This window comes from Epinephelus fuscoguttatus, linkage group LG16 (assembly GCF_011397635.1).
Source record: "Epinephelus fuscoguttatus linkage group LG16, E.fuscoguttatus.final_Chr_v1".
In the NCBI taxonomy this organism is placed as follows: domain Eukaryota; kingdom Metazoa; phylum Chordata; class Actinopteri; order Perciformes; family Serranidae; genus Epinephelus; species Epinephelus fuscoguttatus.
The window spans coordinates 24,660,248-24,682,521 of NC_064767.1; the positions used below are offsets into that span (position 1 = coordinate 24,660,248).

General features: G+C 41.6%; 1 protein-coding gene across 1 annotated transcript; it reads right to left on the minus strand.

The window, feature by feature from the left end:
• Nucleotides 1-1,848: 1,848 nt before the first annotated feature.
• thbs2a (thrombospondin 2a) lies at nucleotides 1,849-21,135 on the minus strand. The gene is made up of 23 exons (XM_049600026.1): nucleotides 20,930-21,135; nucleotides 20,476-20,547; nucleotides 19,647-20,200; nucleotides 19,080-19,164; nucleotides 15,250-15,449; nucleotides 13,559-13,699; nucleotides 13,380-13,473; nucleotides 12,816-12,980; nucleotides 11,820-11,996; nucleotides 11,292-11,465; nucleotides 10,350-10,477; nucleotides 10,089-10,241; nucleotides 8,639-8,857; nucleotides 8,442-8,549; nucleotides 8,193-8,352; nucleotides 7,979-8,097; nucleotides 7,660-7,894; nucleotides 5,613-5,840; nucleotides 5,223-5,494; nucleotides 5,047-5,144; nucleotides 4,765-4,904; nucleotides 3,926-3,956; nucleotides 1,849-3,568 (listed from the first exon to the last, which is right to left on the minus strand). Exons 2-23 carry the CDS (start codon nucleotides 20,540-20,542, stop codon nucleotides 3,565-3,567), a joined length of 3,552 nt encoding a protein of 1,183 aa, XP_049455983.1. The 5' UTR covers nucleotides 20,543-20,547; nucleotides 20,930-21,135; the 3' UTR covers nucleotides 1,849-3,564.
• Nucleotides 21,136-22,274: the final 1,139 nt, after the last annotated feature.

Below are 22,274 nucleotides of genomic sequence, written 5' to 3' on the forward strand. Positions count from 1 at the left end.
TATGTCATGGCATCTATGTGATGAAATGTACATAACGTTGGACATATTACATTAACTATGTTACGTAGTGAAGAAAACTCAGTATCGACTTTTGGTTTCATATGGGACAAGTACAGTGGTCACCTGGGTCAAAGTCCTGTGTTTGTTCAACACATTCTCACCCTGATCTCGTCAAATGTCGTTGTTTGGTCATGGACTGTCCACGTCCAGATACGACGTGCAAGGTACCCTGAATGCATTGGTTGTTGAAGGTATGGGATGCTGTGTCAACTTTAGCCTGTTACATGCATTGCCTTTTTTATAAAAATGCACTTCCGTTTTCCTAGGAAATGTACCGTTTGCATACAGTCTCTTTCAAAATAAACACTATGTCGGTACAACACTGTGAATTAATGCCTTTTTTCTTTCAACTACAAACACATAGTTTGGGCAACAAAAGCACGTGGTTGAGTTTAGGAAAAAAAAAACAGGGTTTGGCTTTACAATCTCATGGGAAGCAAACATCGGACTCCCAGGTTAAAGTCTGTGGTTGTTGGATTCATCCACCACCCTTCCCCCGCACTACCAGGACTTTCGCCGCCGGGCGCCATTAAACTATAATGGCGACCGGCCACCTATCATGTTGACGTGAAAGGACTGCTTTTTTCATCTGTCTGGTGCCAGAAGTCTCTGCCCAAGCACTGAATTTCGATGACTTGGGAGTGAGACCGGGTTGGTTTGTTTGAGTTTTCCACCAGCACTCCCTCCTGACTGCTTTGCCCTATGTGGGATTTCTTGCACTTAATACTACATCATTGGTGTAGATGGGTTTTCATTGGAGTTAGTGGAAAGCCCTGTGTGTCATACAGATGCTCAAAAGATGCCTTGTGCGATGGTATCATGTGCTGAAGGCCAAAACCAACAATAAATTCATCCTACTAAATGTTGTTTGCATATCTAAACCATGATATGGGTTTTTCCTCTGTGCCACAGACCTCTACTGATGTCCAAAAACTATTAAAAACACATTGGTTAGCCACACTGTTGCAGTGGGTGACATGTTCCTTCATTGTCGTGAATGCAGGCACTGTATACTTTGAGTTAATCCGGAAAATACAGTCCTGCTGCCATAGCGCACCAAATGTGTATTATTCCACCGCTGAAAATAGTCCCCAACAAATACAGACTTTACTCCTGTTTGAGTAACATTTGCCAAAATGTCTGTGGCTATGGTATAGTATAGGGTGTGTTGTGTGATTACAGATTCTATTTTACTTTCCGTTTTTTGTTTGTTCGTTTGTTTTTCAGTTGTCTCCAATGTCTGTAATGTTACTCATTTACTCCGTTTGTCCCCCTCGGTATCTATCACTCATGAACTCAGGTTTTTATTCTATTTTACATTTATTTTACCTATCTATTTACTTACTTATTTTCTTTTATGTTGGGATGGGAGGGTGGGTGGGGGTATTTGATGTGTTGCTTAGTAGGGCTGGTTGACACGATCATTGTTGCATCAGTTGTGCATATTGGACTGCTAAATGACATTAGTATCTATGTTTTGTTTGAGGATAAAAACTTTCACAAATAAAATAGCTACAGTGCCTAGCTGTTTACAGAATTTTTTAAGTCTTTTCTAAATAAATAAATAAAAACTGAGAGATTTACATCTTCAGTAGGATCACATGAGTTGGTGCTGAGAGCCAAATACAATATAGTTAAGTCAAAAAGTTTTGAGAGTCTTTGTAACACAAATCTTGGATTTGGTCTTCTCATTGGATTTGTTGAATGGCAAAACTTAGTATTTATAGTATGACTCTAATCATACTACAGTAGGATACCTGTAAATCCTTATGCATATAATCAACAAAATGGTGTAGAGGAGATTTATTTATGAAACAGAACAATCTTACACTAATGTTTGTAGAAAATGTATATCTAACAACACAAGTATACAAAAAAAATTTACATTTTGTGCATTGCAAACTCTCAACAAAATGAACAAGATGGAGACCAAACATGTAAGAACATAGAGGCTATACAGACTAACAACAACAAGGTTGTACACTAACACGTCCTCGATCCACACAGTGCAGTCACACAGTCACACTTTGTTAAAAAAAACCTTCATAGGGATTCCATTTCAACCAACACATAAGTTTCATAACATCCGTAAGTGATACTTGTGACTAACATATGAATGTAAAAGTATTTGTATAAAATATTTTCACTGTATTTGAACATGATGATTTCATCGCACAAAATGACTGACTTCTAAACTGCAGACTCTCAGCTGATCATAAGATAGGTCACTGTGCTTTGTATGCAACATTAGACCTACTGGGAACCAGGCACTTAAACTGCAAGCTTTTTTTTTTTTAAACTACTTCTAAATTAATGTTGACATCTTGATCTACTTTCTGTTTTTCGTAGACGTGTTGAAGATAAAAAGTGTTTCAATATAATGCAAGAAAAGGGTGCTTGCTGCAGTGCCAGTAGCCCAGTTTGCAGCCAGTTTTGGTGATGGACCATTTATAAGCTCCTATGGATGCAGAGAATGAGCACCGAAAAATGTTCCACGTGTACCAAAGTGATATATCACTTTGAGGACAGTGAAGCCCTGTCTGGACAGCTAAGAAAATAGACAGTGGCTTTTTTAAACATACACATACTACCAGAATGAACTCCATCCAGCAGCTGCTATTACATACAGTAACACGTGCTGTGTTTATGTGTAACGCAGCTGATGTTTATCCGCTCGAAAGCTTTACGCTACAGTTTGTGTGAAAGATTTGAAAAACTAACAAGTAAAGGAAATGCATGACAACACTAAAAAAATCCTGCAGTACTATATAATGTGTTATCTTGGCGTTTGTGATATTCAATTATAGGCTTTGTCAGTGTAAACAAATAAATAATTATTTACAAACTCTAGCAAAAAAAAGCAAACAAACAAAACAAGCAAAGCATAAATAATTTACAAAAAGGAATTATAATACAGACTTAGTATAAACATCTTTGGCACTTACTAAAATGTCTTATTTAAATTGTTCTCCATAGAAAAAAAAAAACACATTCAGGATGAAAAGAATGAGGAGAAATAGTAATGGACTTGAGGAATGATTATGCTTTGGTTACTGTTTAGTTTTTTTCAGACACTGTATGATTAACAATGAGTGAACCACTTAATCTCAAACAGACAAAAATGTATTAAAGATAGAGAACAACCGAGTCACTAACAAGTTACAAGAAACTGTAGGAAAGCATATACAGCATGTAACTGGTTGTACAATGGATCCTTTAAAATGTAGACATAGGTACAATAGTTATAATTATATAATCTGCTTTTATAAAAACGCGTCCACTCTCATCAGTTCTTCTTTCCCAGCTTGGGAAATGCACATGAGTCAACAGGAAAAGTGAAATCGTCCATGGTTTCCTCTCCAGTGGATGGATCAAGGCAAAGCATGGGGAAGTATGGAAAGTCTCATTTACGTTGAAATGGATTTAGCGATGACGTGATGTTTACTTTGAGAGATTCTTGTCTTCGGCCCTCTGATGTTTTTTGTTCTGTCAGACTTGATTCAGTTATCTGTGGAAAGATTGAGAAAACAGCTTCCATTACCGCCACATTTATAATCAAAACTAGGACACTCGACGAGATTCACACAGTCAAAGAGCCAGAGTGCAGCAACAACATGTGCACTGTGTGTCAAGAAAAAAAAAAAAAGCGTGTCTTCAGTAACTGTGGCTGTGATTGTGAAAAGGCTGCGAGCTCATTTTCCACTGTTTAGCACTCAAAAGAAGATCGCAAGTCCTTGGACCAACACGCAAGGTCTTTCACAATGCATCTGGGGCATTGTACATGAGCAAGCTGACAAGCAGAAACATAGCGTGACTGTATTTTTGCCTCAGCCAACACACAACACATAAACCCTTTCATCATTACCTTGTGAACACTGTTGGCAACTCCGGCTTATCTGAGGTTTGAAAAAAGATGTTGAAGGTTTAAAGACTTTACCCACATTATTCAAAATTGGAGGTTTTTTCCTCCACTTTCTGATCTTTGTACTGTACAGATATGTGGTATGTGGATCATATGCATGCCCATGTTACATACACACATATACTGGACATACAGACACATATAGTATACATTCACACACACACATCAATCCCAAAACAAAGCCCTTAATCATCTATACATACCGTTGCTTACATTTACATATAATTCACTAGTTGCATTTACGTGATTCAAAATCTCTGTATATAATGTATATCTGAGTTTGTTAGAAAAATAGCTAAAGCCTGCCTCAGTGACAGAAAGTTTTCTCCTAGCTTCTCTTAGCTTAGACCTTCGCCAATGAGGTTAGGTTTTTCAGTTTGGTTTGTTTGTCTCCAGGATACAGAAAAAAACTACTGGCCTGATTTTCATGATACTTGGTGGAGAGGTGTAGTATGACCCACGGAAGAACCCATTAAATTTTGAAATGGCATTATGCCAACACTACCCCTTATCATTAATGTGTGTATTGCATCATGCAAATGCATCAAAATGATTTCTGAGGATGTTACAACCAATGCTCCAAATGGACGCAGAGTACACGAGACAACCATCATGCACATGGAAATGTGTAGTGTAAAACAAATACATCTCTGGCCGTAGTGTCAAAGTTTGTGATTTTGAAATTTAATATCATACATGCACTCACACATACGTCATTATTTTTGCAAGAAAGCAAACATTTATGTTTACAACTTTAAAGGAATCAAAATGTTTGTACTAACCTCTGCACTCATACTTGAGGTCGGAGAAGAACACCAACTCTTGTGAGAAGACAAACAGGCCTAACCTTCCTCCAGCAAACGTCTTGTCATAAACTGGTCCTGAGTCAGCCATGATCTGTTTACCTTCATAGACCACAACCCTGCAAAATATGAGACAGACATGAACTTCTTAATATGTTCAGATTTCAATGATAAAGAAAAACTGCAGTAGAAAGATATGAGTGATAAAATAAAACCGCCAAAACACATACTGCCTATCACTGACTCAACTTTATTACTCACCTTATAAAACCAGTCTTCGGTCTGTGGATGAGATGCCACCTGTAAGCTGTGTAATCCTTCCACCCAATGTTTTTGGGGTCATGCCACAGTGTCCGCACCTATGTGAAAAAGTTAATAACACTTAATACTGTTTCCATCATTAAAACAGACCACAAAGCATTTAGACTGCAGCCCACCTGTCCGGGAGTGTTGCCCGTGTGCCACAAAGCATTCCTGAGGTTTTCTCCTGTGCCAGTGCTTGAGTTGACGACCTTAAGTGAAACGCCAGAGATGCCGAAGGCCTTGGAAGGCTTGTCCTCCCAGTAAGTCTGTGTGATCTGCTTCCACATCACTACATAAAAGCGCCCACTCGACTGGTAGCCGAACACAAAGCCTGCATAGTCATCATCTCTGTCTGTGTTCACGTACATCGTCCCACTGAAGTCCACAGAGTTGAACTCATCAAAACCTGCGATGGTGTGAAAGAAACATGTTGTTAAATAAGTGCTGTGCAGTCAAACAGAGTTTCACATCTTTTAAAGAGCAAATGAAAGGGCTGTTGGAGAGGAAACATTTGTGCCACTCACCGACTGCAATGCCTGGGTCAGAGTTGGCTGTCTGAACCAGCTCTTTGCCCTGGTGTCTGACCACCCAGTTTGGATCAATTTGGGTGGTTCCCTTAGGATCCAAGTGGACCATCTGGAACTTCCTGAAGTCCGTGGCACTGATGGCACTGTTCTCCGGACACACATCAAGAATATCTGGGATACTGTCGTTGTCAAAGTCATCCTTGCAGGCATCTCCTCTTCCATCACCTGTTGGAAAAGACATCAAATACATAGATTTGACCCAACATAAATTAGACATGCATGATTGAAACTACATTTTTCCTATTTTCCTACTGATTGGAAAAATCTCTATGGCAGCTCATGTGAGTATCATAATAAAAATCCCTCTGCAGTGAGCGCTGAGGAGCTCCTCCAAGTTCATATTAAAAATGAATGGGGAAAAAGCAGTTCTTCCCAGGAAAGTGGCTTTAATACTATTGCCAAGTCTACTAAGGCAAATCAGCCATTTTTTCATGCTGTGACAACTTCCACTGATACTTGTAACCATCCGAAGCCTGAAGTCTATTAAAGCCAGACTGCAGGCCAGGAGCTCACAGTGGAAAGGACGCCAGTGGCTAATGAAGGCCACTGCGTGGAAGTAGCTAGCTGCTTTCTGTCATCATCTTTGTTATTTCACAAGGGGCTCAAACGATCCTATCAAATAAACACTATCTGACGAGATGTGAAGAGTGTGAACGCGTCAGTGTCCAGGGCGTTTCTCCTTCACGGTCTGTTTCCAGTTACAGACAGCTGTTCAAACTCCAGGTAACCCTGCTGAAATTGGGCACTGTGGATTAATCACGAGCAAAGCCAAAAGGAAATAAAAACTTCACAGCCTGTGCGTGTGCCCTCCTGGGCAGCTCAATGAAGTCATGCAGAATGACATCACTCGTGCCAACAGGGTCGGTGACTCTTTCCACAGCCACCAGATCTCACACCTGCTGCAGTGGAGCTAATTGCTGACTGTGGAAACATTTGGGAGAACGCACACTAAGGCTAAATGTGAGCATCACTGAGTAATGAGTACAAAGTTTGAGTGCAAGGAGTCCATGGGAGAGAGACTGTCTGAGCAAACAGACAGAAAATACCAGGTCATTATGCAAGCAATAAATCTATCTGTGGATGATGAATTCCCATACTGACAAGTATGACGACAGTCTCAATAAGCCTTGCACATCAAGCCAAAATCTATTTTAACTGAATGTGTGCTGGTGTCATAAACTGGTCATGTGAGATTAATGATGGTAATTAACTAATGGTAGCTCATTAATTAATGATGAGATTATTTTGAACTATTACTTTAAATAACCTTGATCTCAAAATCTCAGAGAATATGGTATATGATGGTACTTGTTTAAAAACAAACCAAAACAAATAAGAAAGATGTGAAAATATTCTGGCTCTATATGCTGTTTTTTTCTGCAGTCTCTCTGTTGTTGCTGGCTGTTTTTTTTTTACAAGTCTTGTAACGTTATCCCCACCACTCGCAGTCGCCATCTTTCTTAGCTCAGTTGCCTGTTCTGACAGTAGAGACTGACCTCTGGTGGCACATTCTGTGCACTACAATACCTCGATACAGCATCTCTGTATCAGTTTAATAGAAAGAGGAGTGTCTGTATTTTTGACAGTATTCAAAGTCATACCTTCAGGATTTCTAAATACCCTGGTATACTGTAATACCTTGATACTGCCCATGTCTAACTGAGCATCTACAATTCTTTGACAGCAGAGCAAGACAATTAAAAGCTCTAGCAGCTGCTGAACAGTCCTGGTGTTGGGATTATTTTGTCAATGAGATTGCATGCAGCATTAAGTATGTATTAGAATTCTGCATAATGACAAAAACATGTATTATAAAGTGTTGCCAGGCACATGTTGACACAATAAATTTGTCATGGGGAATGGAGTGGGGAAATGTCTGGGCAAATATGCAAAACATCAACAGCTGAATTCACATATAATTCCAAAGCACATGGCATGCACCTGATCCTGCAACCCTAAAGCCCTTTCAATGTCACATCCTCACCATCAGAGTCCAGCTGGTCCGGGTTGGGTGTCAGTCTGCAGTTGTCCTTGTCGTCAGGTATACCGTCATCATCATCATCATAGTCACATGCGTCTCCTTTGCCATCCTTGTCATGGTCGGCCTGGTTGGCGTTGGCCACATAGGGACAGTTGTCCAAGTTGTTCTGATGGCCGTCCTCATCGATGTCCTGGTTATTGTCACACTGATCTCCAACCAGGTCGTTGTCTACGTCAGTCTGTTGAATGAAGACAGACCAAGGTTAACAGTATTAACACTATACCTATTGTTGTATTGAAAGTGTTATGATACGATATGGTACCTGATCAGGATTGTGCAACAACGGACAGTTATCACACTGGTCACCAACTCCGTCCATGTCTGTGTCCTTCTGGTCAGTGTTGTACACCATGGGGCAGTTGTCGTTTTCATTCAGAATTTCTGAGGAAAAGGGCAGTTGATGATAGTTTCTTGAGAATTAAATGTATAAATTAAACAATTAGAGTCTATTATCTGTTTAGGCTTCTCTATTTTACCATCTCCATCAATGTCCACTGCGCAGGCATCCCCTTCTCCATTGTGGTCAGTGTCTATTTGAGCAGGGTTGTGTTCATAGGGACAGTTGTCGCATCGGTCGCCAACTTCATCCTTGTCAAAGTCAAACTGGCGAGGATTGTAAAGGAGGGGGCAGTTGTCCTGTGGCGGAAAGTGCATAGTTGTTGGAGAATTCTTTAAGTATCATAATTACAGAATAAAATATGTGCTTGTTTTAGAGACTCTCGTACCCTCTCATCTAGGATTCCATCGTTGTCGTCATCCTTGTCGCAAGCATCTCCTTGACCGTCTTTGTCAAAGTCTTCTTGTCCAGAGTTGGGAAGGCTGGGGCAGTTATCCTGAAAAAGTAGTAGGTAATTTTAAAGATAGTTCATAATCACTGCAGGAAAGGCTACATCAAACAAGATGATGGAGTTCAAGGAAATACCTTCTTGCAGTGATATGTGGCGTTGGCACCACACACAAGATTCTGATTGGGCCAGCCGTCCAAGTCCGAGTCTTCTCCACAAATGAAGCCATCTCCGGCGTAACCAGTCCTGCACTCACACTTGTACATTGGGTCACTGAAGTGGCTGATGTAGATGCATTCGGCATATTTGTGACAGTTGTGGGTCTTGTCCTTGCATGGGTTCTCTGGCTCACACACCTAAAGAAATAAAAAGGGCAGGTGGAACTGTATTAAAAGATTTGCTACCACATCCAACATCAAGAGCACTGGATGTGATCTGCTGGGGAAAAAAATGACCTTATTTTATTTTTCTTTTTTTGTCACTTCAAGTCAAGACTACTTATCTTACTCCTTGTAGCTTTCTTTTTTGGAAAGCCACTCCAAATTGAGGACTACTGCAAATCAAATTGACGGGTTAAGGGAAAGATTCTGGACAAAGCCAAAGTGTGGAGCTCTTCTGTGTAGAGTTGATTTTGTGAAATCCCACTTAATGCATCATACATCCCACTATGACCCACTGTTGCCGCTTTATTGCAGCGCAAGGTATTCACAGCTGCCACTCATTACCGGAGGATGAACATAACTGCAGTTTGGATGCCACTCCGTGAGCTCATAGAGCACAGAGTGACAGCAAGAACAGGCCTTTGATCAAAACTGTGAAATTGAGCCCCCTTAATGCCAGCGATGAGACAGTTCCCATTTTCCCAAATCAATTAGTGAAATTGGGGCATCATATCAAAGACAAGCAGCTGCAGAGGCCGAAGAGTGACAAGATGGTCCACAAGGACTGTTGTGCAAGGGCTGGTCAGAGTGGCACGGCAAGTTTTCCAGGTATTCCAGGGAGTCTGTGAATTTTGTGATGATAAGTGAGCAGAAAAGTGTGTTCCAATCAAGTAATTATTGTGATCTAAATGACATGCCGCATTACCTTTGATACAGCTGCTATTTAGCAGTTGTGGTGTGTGTGGAAATACTGAGGTCTTTTAAAGATCGAGCAAGAGTTAAGAAAAAAGCTCCACATCCTTTTGCTTGAGCAAAAGCACTGATCCATTCAGCATCTACAGTGAAACTACAGTTTCAATCTGATTATACAATGAAAGTGTGTAACATATGTTTTTTGTTAAGAGTTGCCCAACTCTCCTTCTTCTCCTTCTGCTTGCTGATACTGGGTCAAGGTGAGACACATTCATATGTGGTGCCTCCCCTCCAACACTGTAAACACTCTCAGTGCAAGAATAAGGCTTATATATCACCCGAGCTGCTGCTTCCATCATTCATAAATTTGGATCTGATGTACAACAATCCACACGACTGCTTCTGTATTCTTTTTTTAATGGATTCTGTTCTCACTTCTTCGAAAGCTCCCCGTTTGAACGGCACCCAATCAACAATTCGTTATTGGCACTGAATGAGACTAACGTCAGCTCACCTGTTTGTTCTTCTTGGCGGCCTCCACACCCATACCGAAAGGCTGGTTGCCCTTGTAGCGCCTTGGACAGGGCAGGCAGTGGAAACCCGGATCTGTGTTTACACAGCGCTGCGTTCCACTCACTTTGTAGCAAACATCGGACACCATGTCACACTGGAGGAGGGAATGAAAAGCATCAGTAAAATGCAGACAAATAATTACATGAATGAAGTCTTAAACACACGTCTGGTTCATGCACATAAGAAAAACAGCAACTTTTACCTCATTGATGTCTTCACAGTGGGTACCATTTCCACGGAAACCAGCAGGGCATGGGCCGCACTCCCAGGATCCATCTGGAGAGCTATTGCAATCCACTCCAGCAAAGCATGGGTTAGACAGACAGCCATCTGCAAGGGATTTACATGACAAGAATGGGTACAAACAAAGGAAATTGATTTAAACATCGCTGGACATATCTGTATGGTGAGTCTCCAAGTGATTCAACTTTAATTTGTGATGGTTTTTATCTCAACTTGATGCTTCAAGATCAAAATATTCAGCATCTCTCTCCACGAACAGTCCCCGAGTTATTTACTCTGTGAGGAATAAGTGTGAAAAGCTGTTATTCCTTTTTTGTTGCATTCTGTAAAAAGTATATATTAATCTTATAGTACTCAGTATACTATGCAGGAATTGTTGGTTATTTTTTGTAAAAATCACCAGCGAAACTGAAAGCCAACCCAAGATTTGTCCGCTTGCTGTTTTGCCTTAATATATTTGTGGGGGGGTTTTTCGGCGCTGTGTCCGCAATTTTCATATCTTCCTCATGGATGCGTGCTGCTTACGGTCTGGCACCTGGTCGATACCTTTTTATAAAGCCCCAACCTCACCTGCACACTTTGCCCAGGAACATCCCCAACACAGCATGTTCACAATAACAGTTAGCAGGTAATTATTACATGTTGAGCAACTTAATTTACTGTATTAGCATGTTAACAGTTGCTGATAAGAGCTAAATGTAAAGAATCGCTGAAGCTGGTGGGAATGTCATTGGTTTCATGGTTATTTGGTCAACTCAAGACCACAATTGTCACTAGAGGAAAAGCCGTATGATCACCAACGTCAGTGGGATTCACCCTCTGAGGAGTATGAATTTCTATACCATTTGCCGTCACTAGGGCTTATAGCTTGCCTGGCTAATGTAATGTGACTGGTGCTCACCAATAGGACAGTCCTTTTTGTTACAGCTGTCACTGTCGTTGGCCTCCCCGATGCAATTATTGCCGCCGTACTGAGGTTGAGGGCTGTTGCACACACGCGTTCGGCTTTTGATTCCCCCTCCGCATGTTGCTGAACAGGTTGCCCATGGAGACCAAGGACCCCAACCTCCATCAACTAAAAAGACACAGAGACAGATGTTCAGTTGTGAATTTTTGACATAAAGCCTTTCATTCCACAAATATATTGTATTACTTTGTTTCTAAATAAAAACAAGTCAACATTTGAAGTCTGAAATTTCGAAAAGCAGCCAGAGTCAGAAGCCTGGAACTTAATACTACAAGTGAAAACATACTGAGCTGATTTGAGTCAACATTTCCTGAAAGACAGACAGGACGCCAGTCCAAAACACATGGGGAATGCTGCCTCGGGGGAGCCATGAGGCACAAGAAAGTCTGGTGGTTCCACATGGACGCTGCTGTAATGGAGATACAGCTTTTGAGTGTTCCCCGAACAGGCTGGAATACTCACTGGGGCAGGGCTTGGCAGTGCAGCGCTGGGTCTCTCTCCCACTTCCCTCGCAGTCTTTACCCCCCAGTTGTGGCACGGGTGCATTACAATGTCGGATCCTGGTGATCTGTCCTTCGCCACAGGTCACTGAGCAGGACGACCATGGCGACCACAAACTCCATCCTCCATCCTGGCGAACTGGGGATCAAACATCAAACATGTCAGACAGAGACACACATGTCATGTATTATCCTCTAGATTTCAACTCAGTCAAATAGTTACAGACATGTTTAATTTGGAAAAGCACAAAAATTTGGCCACCACATTTTCTACGAGTAAACATTATGTGATGCTGGTGACGATGGCTCAGTTTAAAAGATGTTCTAAGATGCTTGCGCCAGTATTTATGTCACTGTGGGTAAACTATCCTCCAGTGGTTAGACTGATTCAGTCACTCACACAGATGCAGTGTAATGTTAGCTGCAAGTAATAAAACATGCTAATCCCCCCAATTTATCAAAGCACAATTAATCAGTTTCGGCATCCACGTCATCAATAGTACATCTAATGATCTAATTCATTAATATTTGATATTCTTTTGCATGGCAGGCGGTGGTGAGTCATTACACTGTGGAACACCCTCTCAGCCAGTGATTTATTTGGAATTAATTTGGACTGGGCACACCCTGCAACCCGACCATGCGATCCAGCTCTTCACTGGGATTCTGCCTCACTCAGATGGATCCATTTTCAACAGATTTATGGAGGCGTGAACTTGCTCTTTTGCACTTTGGGGGGATCTCATCTCATTTTTAACTCAGTTTTTCCACAGCTCCATCATGTTCCTCCCTCCCATATGTCATGCTGTTATTTGTTTTAGATTATTGTGTAGTTGTTGAAATGGCATATGCATACTTCAATCATGATAATATCACAGCAGTAACGGGGTTACTACTGGATGCCATTTATTTAAGTGAAAGCTGAGTGACAGGAGAGTTTAAAAAAAAAACTCCTTACTTCGGCTGTCGCATTTGCTGAGGCTGCACTTGCGGGTCTGGATAGAAGGTCCAGTGCAGGGGTTGCTGGTTGCATCACATGATCGACCCCTCTGCTGAGTTCCTGTCCCGCAGGTGACCGTGCACTCTGTCCACTCTGACCAAGGGGACCAGCCATCCTCACGGTCTTGAGTTGGAAAAAGTAACAGCACAAAGTCAACATTTTATTTCTTTTCTTGCATAAGAAACACCCCCTCTGCTCCATGTTAAAACAGAATAATAAAACTGCTAGCAAAGGATCATGACCGCACTATTTTTTATATCATCCTGTTTATCAAATGACTTCATCTAAAAAACCCACAGTAGCCACTCTAAGTGTCTTATATTTTGGCCAATAAATATGTGGTCCGCTCACAAAGACAAACTGGCTGCAACAGTCCTGTGGTATTAAAATTTAATATGCATGGAATATTGTTTTTATGGCATATTGAACCATTAATTTAAAATAGCATGCATACATAAAAACTGCATGTGTTTATAATTCTGTTAATATGCTGGGTGCATTGGCTAATAGGAGGCTACTTACGCATACACACGGGGCAGCACTCGCCGTCGACAAATGACGGACTGGCACAGGCAACTGGTGGGCATGTAATCTGGTGACACACAATCTTGGACTCCTGCCATCAATGAATATAAGAGCTATATTAGAATCACTGATATCCACAGTAAATCTGCATATATTCCCATATGACATGGTACTACCTGGCAGGTACATTTGGTGCAGCTGTCTACAACCCAGTCTTCCTTATCGTCGAACAGGCGGCCATCCTGCCAGCACATGTTTTTCTCTTTAGAGTTCTTCATCTTCCCAAGGAGCTCCTTCATGACAGTGTTCTCCTCTGTCTTAACATACAGCAACAGACAGATTTGCAGTCAGAGAGGAGATCAGTCAGAAACGATTAGGAGACACTCATGATAAAGGTACACTGCATTCCACGAAGCATGAGGAGGCGGACACCTGCTTACAAGATGATTCTGTTAAGAGCGCACATGTGAGGTTACATTTCACCAGATGGAAAGAGGAGTAGTGCATCCTGTCTCACTTAAATATTACTCATATAAAAGTAAGATAACGTTTGCTGAAAATCTGTCAAGATAAGGCACAAACATCACTCTGAAAAACACACAACCACTACTATACATGTCATAATAATTAAGAGCCAAATGTGGCATCCCGTCGCCCTTTCAATGAACTGATCTGTCCCTCTCCATTTCAGTGTTGTGTGTCAGCTGCAGCCACTTTCATACTGCCTGATGTGATCTGAAGCGTTTGTAGTATGGTTTTGTTGTTTGGTTTAATGTTGTTTTGTATCATTGTATTTATGTGAAACAGCTGATGTCCTGGGACGCAAGACAAGTTTCAGATTTTCTTCTCACAATAAAGTGAAATGAGTCTTAATCTAGCTGAAGCTCTGAGTGGGACACCTTCATATCATTATGATACTTTCTTTCAAATTACCTAATGAGGGAAAAGAGAAAACTTAAATGGACTGGAAAGAAGAATGCTTGATTTGATCTGAAGTGCATTTACAAAAAAAAAATGCTTTCCCATTGTATTAACGAGGAAATGTTAATTTCAAAATGTGCTTCTCATTACTGCAAATTGCAAACACTGCATTTCTTTATATCTCTAATGTGTCTAGGAAAATAGCCCATTGAAAATTGCTGCTTAGTTATGCACATTGTAACCTCCAACCCAATTGGAGACCAGGGGCTCTCTGGCTGGACTCCTGAACACTTGGGAGCTGTCAGTCGATAAACTGCTGCCAAAGTTTTGTGTGTACATGTGTGTATATGTGTGTGCATCCTGTTGTTGGACAAGGGAGGCAGCAGTGTGCAGCACTAGAATCTAAGACACCACTCGGTCTGGAAGAGCCTCAGGGACCCTTCTCATCCCAGCCGTTTTTTTTTTTTTTTCCCAAGGTTCATGCCCAGACTCTCTTATTGCTGGGAGGCTCCCAGAGGAAACACATGAGCTGTTTAAACACAGCCAGACGTAAGACCGGACCCCATCGCTGCCAGGGGAACACTTCCTATATCCACATGTAACATGTCATAAAATCTGTCTGACTCACGCTGCCACAGATAGCAGGAGTCAAGCGGGTTCAGTCGTCGTAGGCGACTCTATAAACAGCCCTGCGGCTACTTACTGTTTGCTTTCAAACCAATGTAGGTTACCTAGTAACCTAATTCGGACCTCTTACTTCCTGGCTGCCACACTGAGGACTGTACCATTTATTTTCCTAAAATGTCAATTTTCTCTGAAATGTGAATTTTCTTCCCTCACACAAAAACTGATTTTGAAACTGAAATTGGCAGCTAAAGCACAACAAAAGAGGCAGCAGCTTGTCTAAAACAATCACAGTGATTTATGATAGACTTCTACTACTTACCACTTTTTGCAAGCCATCAATGAGGTTGCTGACGACAACACGTAGACCTTTGAGCTCCTGGAACATGGTGCTGAGTTCCTCACAGGAGCGCTCGCACATATCTGCGCTTGGGTCATCTGTCTTCTGACCTATGATATTTGTAGTGATGGATGGACTCACATCAACAATTTCGGTGCTCTCGCTCACAATATTAGCTTCATCTGGAGGGACAAAAGAAAGGAAAATATCAAGGTGAATGAGCAAGCAAGGAAATGAAAAAGCAACCCTGGTGATGAAAAACATATTTGAGAGACATGATGAAAACGAAGGACTGTGATCAGGCAACAGAGCGATTTCCTGTTTTCCCATAGACGGCAAAAAGATCACAACAATGTGGTGATTACAATGTTTATTGTGTTCCCCAAAACAGATGTTGAGTCAGGGGGTGTTTGATTTGAAATATGTATCTGTTTGAAATGGTGAAGGTAAATCTTTCCACCAGAGATGACAGCAGCGTTGGCTGTGGAAGGACAGGACGGGAAGGGGATGGCAGAAATCTGGGTGTTCCTCCAGTGATGAGAAACCACAACTGCTGTCATAAATCTCCAAGACCTTTTAGAGAAGTGGACACTTCCAATATGAACTTAACAGACCGGAGTGACCACACAGATTGATTTACAAGGAGCCTGTGAAGCTCATGGTCTTATCCTTAGAGCTGATCGGTAGCATAGGCGCTGTTGGAGATGCCCTCGTCTAGATGTCAACACAATAGAGGCCAAAGTGCGGGAGAATCCCTTGAGTCACAGCATTTATCAGTCATTACTAACACTAAAAACTCTTCTCCTTTAGTGCACACTGTCAAAGGGAATGCAATCTTAAACCACAGGGTTGTTTGAAAGGCTAAATGTTGAGTCTTTGCACAATCTGCAAATCTGAAGCAGAAGGTCCAACCAAGAGTGACATGTCTGCCAGCTGTGATCTCAACACAATGTAGACAAGAAAAAAAAAATGCAATTTACAGAACAGGACAGGGCATCTTTTATGGGCTTGCATTAGACATATGAAACTAGAAGGAGAGTTCACACCTCCAACAGGGCCAATAGTCCAGTCTTCTATGATATGTAAATCTGTAAGCGCAACAATGTCTAAATATATGTATTTAATATCTCTGGAGAAGTTTATTGAAGAAGTTTCTATAGCCACACATTAGTTTGAAAAAAAGTATTGTTACAGCTGTGGCAGAGTTACAATTGTACAGGGTCACCCATGGAACCACTGTCCCTGAGTGCTCCATAATGACTGCCTGAGCAACTACATGTGTAGGCCAATCCAAGAGGACTACTGGTACCCATAAATATGGATCGGAATACGTAGTCAACATATTCCTTCCTATTTTGTGTTTTGTATGTTTTGTCACTATTGATATTGACTGATATTGATAGTAAACTAAAAGTAAAGTCATTGGCCCATGCCACACCCTTCCACCAACCAAGCTGGCCACCAACGTCGTTGGACATCGATATTTGGTTGAATTTCGGTTGTGACGATGGGTAATCAAAATTCAACATCAGGACGTCTAATGCCACTCTCAATTCGTAGAACACTGGCGAAGATGACATTGCCATTGACAAGTAATGCACCCAAATTCGTAAAACGTATTTTGAAAGGCTGTAATCACGTGACCAATGCGCTGACAGCAGTAAACAAGGAAGCAGTACTGGGGACTTCTAAGGAGGTAGGTTAGGGTGGTGGATGGGTCACCAAAACAAAAAGGGTTCTTGGCCCAGGACTTTCCCCTGGAGTAGCGTGTTTGGATCTGTGTAAACTTTAAGTGAATTCTGACTTATTCTAAGGTACGTCCTTGCCACATTTCTTTTCCTAAATCTAACTTCAGTAACTTTATTTGCCTAAACCTAAAGACACCCAACAATGTTTCTTTTTCTAAACCTAACCACAGTATGTTATACTGCCTAAATTCATGGGTCGCAAATCCGTAGTTTATCATATAAATTGATGTGGATGCATTTTTCATTGGATATCATACAAACCATTCTATGAGAATACACTACTACACAACATGAAATTATGTTGTTGTAAGACATTTAAAACACTATGAACCCAATTTTCATTCCAACCAAAATTTAATGTCTGTCTGACATGACAGTCCAACAATATCATATTGGCGTCCGTTGCCAGTGGGGAAGTTTCATGAAAATTGGGCCAGTATATTTTCTGCATCAAAAGACAAACAAACTGCACCAAAAACACAAACCTAGAGATAATTATTATTTTACATCCTTTAAATGTATTTACCCAATTTGTATCTCAAACCACTGAACCTCAGTTATGATGAGCTTTATGAATCTGTGATGCTGAAAACAAACACACAACACACATATCAAAGCTCAAAGGAATGCCTGTCACGCAGCCAAAACACAGCACATATCTGCAACTGCTTTGGATCTCGCTATGTAAATTGGCGAAGATTAATAGCCGGCCAGGGGACACTAAATCAAGTAGTCGTCCAAATTGCCCAATGATGTCCCACTGTAGCCAGTGCTGTGTTTTCTTTCCCTTTCAGTCTGCTGGATTCATTCAAATCTCAGGAGGGCTTCATGCTGTATGTGCGTGTGAATGCGCGCAAGCTCGTCTGTGAAAGCATTCACACATTCTTCTTCTCCCTGATAGACATCCTCTTATTTACACTCAAAGCAGATAGAGGAAAGAATGAAAAAAGAGCAAAAAGCGTGGGTAGTTTTGACACCGCTCATTAATGTCCAACATGACAGTTTTTATGAGCGTGGGTTGTGTGGGTTTATGAGTGACTTTTGGCATTAGAACTGCTACCAGCACAGAACCTTGACTGGTACCAGCCAGCATGAAGAAAACTTCCAGACCTTGGTGACATTTGTTAAACAAATAAACTCATTCAGCTGGAATTCAACACTGCTTGTGGCAACAGAAATGCAGCAACTGCTCTGTCACGCACAAACACGCACACCGCATATGGATTTGCTTTGTCACAGTGAGCTAAAGACACTGTTTCCAGATCCAGTGACTCTTTAGCTTTGTAAAGGATGATTATTGACATATTTACTGAGATATCTGTGTCTTTTTAGTTGCAGCCGCTCTTCGTGTGAGCCCTGCTGAGGATCATGAGGTACTAGTCCTCATGCGAGCAAAGCCTCAGCTGAGAAAAGCAACCCAATCAGCCAATTCATGACTTCATTGTGTGTGTGCGTGCGTGAGTGTGTGTGTGTGTGCAGCTGGAAGGCTGGAAGTGGAGGCTCCCCAATCTGCAGTATAGCATTCACTTTCTCTTTTCTATTTTCTTTCCCAGGGCATTATACCGAGTCCACTGCCAATAGAAATAAATGTAAGCATCTGTATCTCCTTTTGTTCACCACGCACACTGCTCGACCTCAAGCCACTGCGTCGACACCGCTGTTTCCGTAAACATGAAGTAACGGTGGGAGACATATCAAATCTGCAAGTTTCTTGACCCACTTAAAAAAAAAAAAAGACCAAAAAAAAAAAAGAGGCTAAATTCATACAAAGGAAGTCAACAGAGAATGGTAAACTGTTTGGTCTGGAAAGTTGCTGTGGTTGATACTAAACAAAACACAGATACTATGCTTTGGAGGATTGCATGTGAAAGGATTTCCCAATCACATCTGTAAGGTATTGGGCTTGAAACACTTAGCAAATAAAATTATTTTTGACTCATCATTTGGCTTGTGAAAATCACACAAATAGAAATGGTTCCCACTGCTTGAGTATTGCAGCAACCGTTGGGTGATCGCTGGTTTAAACACCTTAAAGATAACCCCCCTAAAAAAGTTCGCTCTTACCTTGCTTTGGGAGCTCGCAGTCTCTGCTCTGCAGGACGTCTTCCACCGTGGTGTCGAAGATGAAACGTACATTTTGCAGGAGGCCCTGTTTGGTAAGAAAATATGTGTCTCTGATTAGTATTTGGGCTACCTTGGCATTTTTTTGAAATGACACACATTTACTTTCCATGCTCACTACTGTTCAAGCCAGCATTGTGGAAAAAGTCTAACAGACAAACATTTTCACTCCTGACATTCCCATTCTTACTCACAAGGGGCAATTTAGAGTCTAAATTTGGAGTCCTTTCCACACAGGAAGACCAAGGCAACACTGAGGCACTCTGCTACACTTTGAAGAGGGAGTTTCTGAGTCTCTAATTCTAGAAACTGTTGTTTAAAACAAGCTTTTATTATGAGCTCAGTTAAAACCTCAGATTCTTGTAACATTTGAGAGGTGACAAAACATTGTGAGGCCATTAAACTTGCTAGGCACAGTTAGAAAAGTCACAAAGGGACTGATTGTAGAAAGACATGAGTTTCCAGATCCTAGGAAATCCTGGTTTAGCTACCCATAAGTCTCCGTCTTACCCTGAAGTGGTTCTCCCGGATGGATCCCTTTGCAACATACATGCGGCTTCCCTCAGCCTGCAGGTGCTCGTAGAAAGGCTCATCCAGGATGAAGCTGTCCATGAGGCTGCAGCCCACAAACAGGTTTGCATTTTCCCCATGAACCTGAAGTGTGATATTCTTCCACTGTGAGTCAGACAAGTCCACATCCTCGAACGAAACCACGTTCTGGGAGCCGTCCACCCAGTATATCAGGTCCAGAGTGTTGGCCCGTCCGTTGGACACAATCTCAAACTGCCGCTGGCCAGTGGGGCCCTCCAAACCAATCAGGGTCCCCCGCGATGCGCGGTCCTGGCGTATGCTGGCAACAAATACAAAGCCCTCATTGTTTTGGATCTGACGTAGTATTTGTTTTAGTATTGGGGGGCTCACTGGGGGCAGGTGGTCGAAGCGGATGAAGCGGTAAGCGGGGGCATCCGAGTTTTGGCCCCGGAACTGTTTGGCCCCAAGAGTCTTGCGCGTGATGTGGCTGATTTCAAACAAGTCGAAGGATGTCTCATCCTCCTGCTCACCATCTACATATCAGACAAGAGGAAATGCAAATGGACAAATATTTCAGGGAAAAGAATAAGAGTTTATAAGGTCTTTTGTTTTTAAAAATAAGAAAAGCTATTTTTTAAGACAAAGGAAAGAAGGACAAATGGCAAAAATGTCACTGGAATGGATGATTGCACCTCAAGTTAGCGGGGCTTCAGACATTGAGTTAGTTTCAATAATAACAGCGATCATATTAATAACTTATATTAATATATGAGTTAGCATTACAGTCATCTTCAAGGTTTCCACTTACCTTGAGGTACTGCGTGGAGGAGATTAAATGATAAGAGTAGCAGGAGGAGACTTCTCCTGAGTATCATATCTCCTTCAAAAAACAGCAGAAATAGTTTTTTTTATTAGTTTTCATGTCCCTCTTGTGTTTGTTTGACACCTATGGTCCATCGCACATGTTGAGTTTGCACTTGAGCCTCTCAGTAAAATAATAAGGACGAAAACAGAGGGTAAAAAATAAAGCGAAATAAAAATGCTACAATGAAAGATGAAATAATTCCAGATAATCAGCTACAATAAACTGTTTACAGCATCACATGCAGATTCCGTTTTGTAGGCTGTTGACTTTTGATGAATAAAATCCCTTAATTCTCTCTAAAGTCAGTCTGAATTACTTTCTTAATGAGTTACTCCCGACTTTATACTATCTCTTCATACAGAAAAAAACAGGCTATAGTGCCGTCCATGCAACTTACCTGACGAATGTAGTCTCTATTTTAAAACACAATCAGATATCCGACTATAAGAAAATAAAAAAGGATGAGATCGGTTAAAAGAAGCCGATGATTAAATGAATGAGACGCGGTATCTCCTGAAAACCTCGTGCGTAAAAAGCGTAAAGTCCACTTTGGTTCGCTACATCCACAGCCTGCAGGACTGGAGGCACAACAGTGACTGAGGCGCTCACCTCCCTCCTCTTATATAGAGGCTCGCAGAGAGCCTGTCAATCAAATTCTTCTGGGTATGAACCGTTTGCGGTCGGTTGTTAGGAGACAGAGTTACATAATTATCTTCCGATGGCGTAATTTTCTTACCCGCGCTCGCACACAGAGTCTGGTATGGGGGGTTCGTGACCCCCCTCCCGTCCGCTCCCACACCGTGATGCTCACCATCCTCTCCCTATCAAACCCACCTTCCCACTGTGTCTGGAGCTTATTCACTTTCACTGCGGAGGAGAGATGAGGGTGCTGTGGTTATGGTTAAGGAGTAAGTAGGGTAAAGACAACATAACTACTTTGGTTGGTTTGATTTGGTTAATTTAAAAATGATAATTAGGAACAGCAGATTTATGATACATTCAGAGATTTGTGAGATGTAAAATGAAGCTGACCTCAACTTTCCTGAATCTTATAGCTTATTTTTTAAAGAAATAACTTGACACAAGCATGAAGTAAAGATTTTGAAAATGTGTGGCTTTTGACAAGAAAGTGTTATAATTCAGATTTTGCAAAAACATCAATAACTCAAAATGGGAATCTCAGCTATGTCTGCAATGTGAGACAAAAGAAGAACATGAAAATGACCTCTATTACAAAAGATACTTTGGATGCTTCCACTTTGCTGGCAAGCAGTGTCTTGCGCCTGGAGATCGTCAGGTTTTTGCCAAGGCTTCCCTCTTTGGTGTCAGGGAAAGAAAAGCTGATACGTCTCATTCGTGGAACTCTGTGGAGGGATCATAGCTCTGGATGTGGGTAGGCCTTTGTGTACCAATAGGATACGTCTCAGGGATGGTTTGCGTCAATTGGAAATGTGCATTCCATTTAGAGGAAAAAAGGAGGGGGGGAATGAAGAACAGACAGTTTCTTACCAAATGGGGCGACTGTCTTTCACCAACATGGATTCACTAACCTGACAGAAATTAGAAACAGTGGCGAACGGTTAGTCGGACGTACAAGAATATGACGACGCTCGCTGATGATAAAAGCATTCTGCAGTGACCAGAGAACATCAGATTAAAACTGTCAGGGGTGGAAAAAGCTGAAATGCTCCACAGACTTGCACTCATTAAACGTGGTAGTGCAGCCGTCAGTGGTAGTTTCT

What these genes read in the sequence shown, in the direction of transcription:
- thbs2a (XM_049600026.1), bottom strand. Translation starts at nt 20,542, where the DNA reads ATGATACTCAGGAGAAGTCTCCTCCTGCTACTCTTATCATTTAATCTC. An exon ending in GCACCAAATGTACCTGCCAG is followed by an intron (nt 13,474 to 13,558) that starts GTAGTACCATGT and finishes CATTGATGGCAG; the next exon opens with GAGTCCAAGATTGTGTGTCA. An exon ending in TGTTGCACAATCCTGATCAG is followed by an intron (nt 7,895 to 7,978) that starts GTACCATATCGT and finishes TTCATTCAACAG; the next exon opens with ACTGACGTAGACAACGACCT.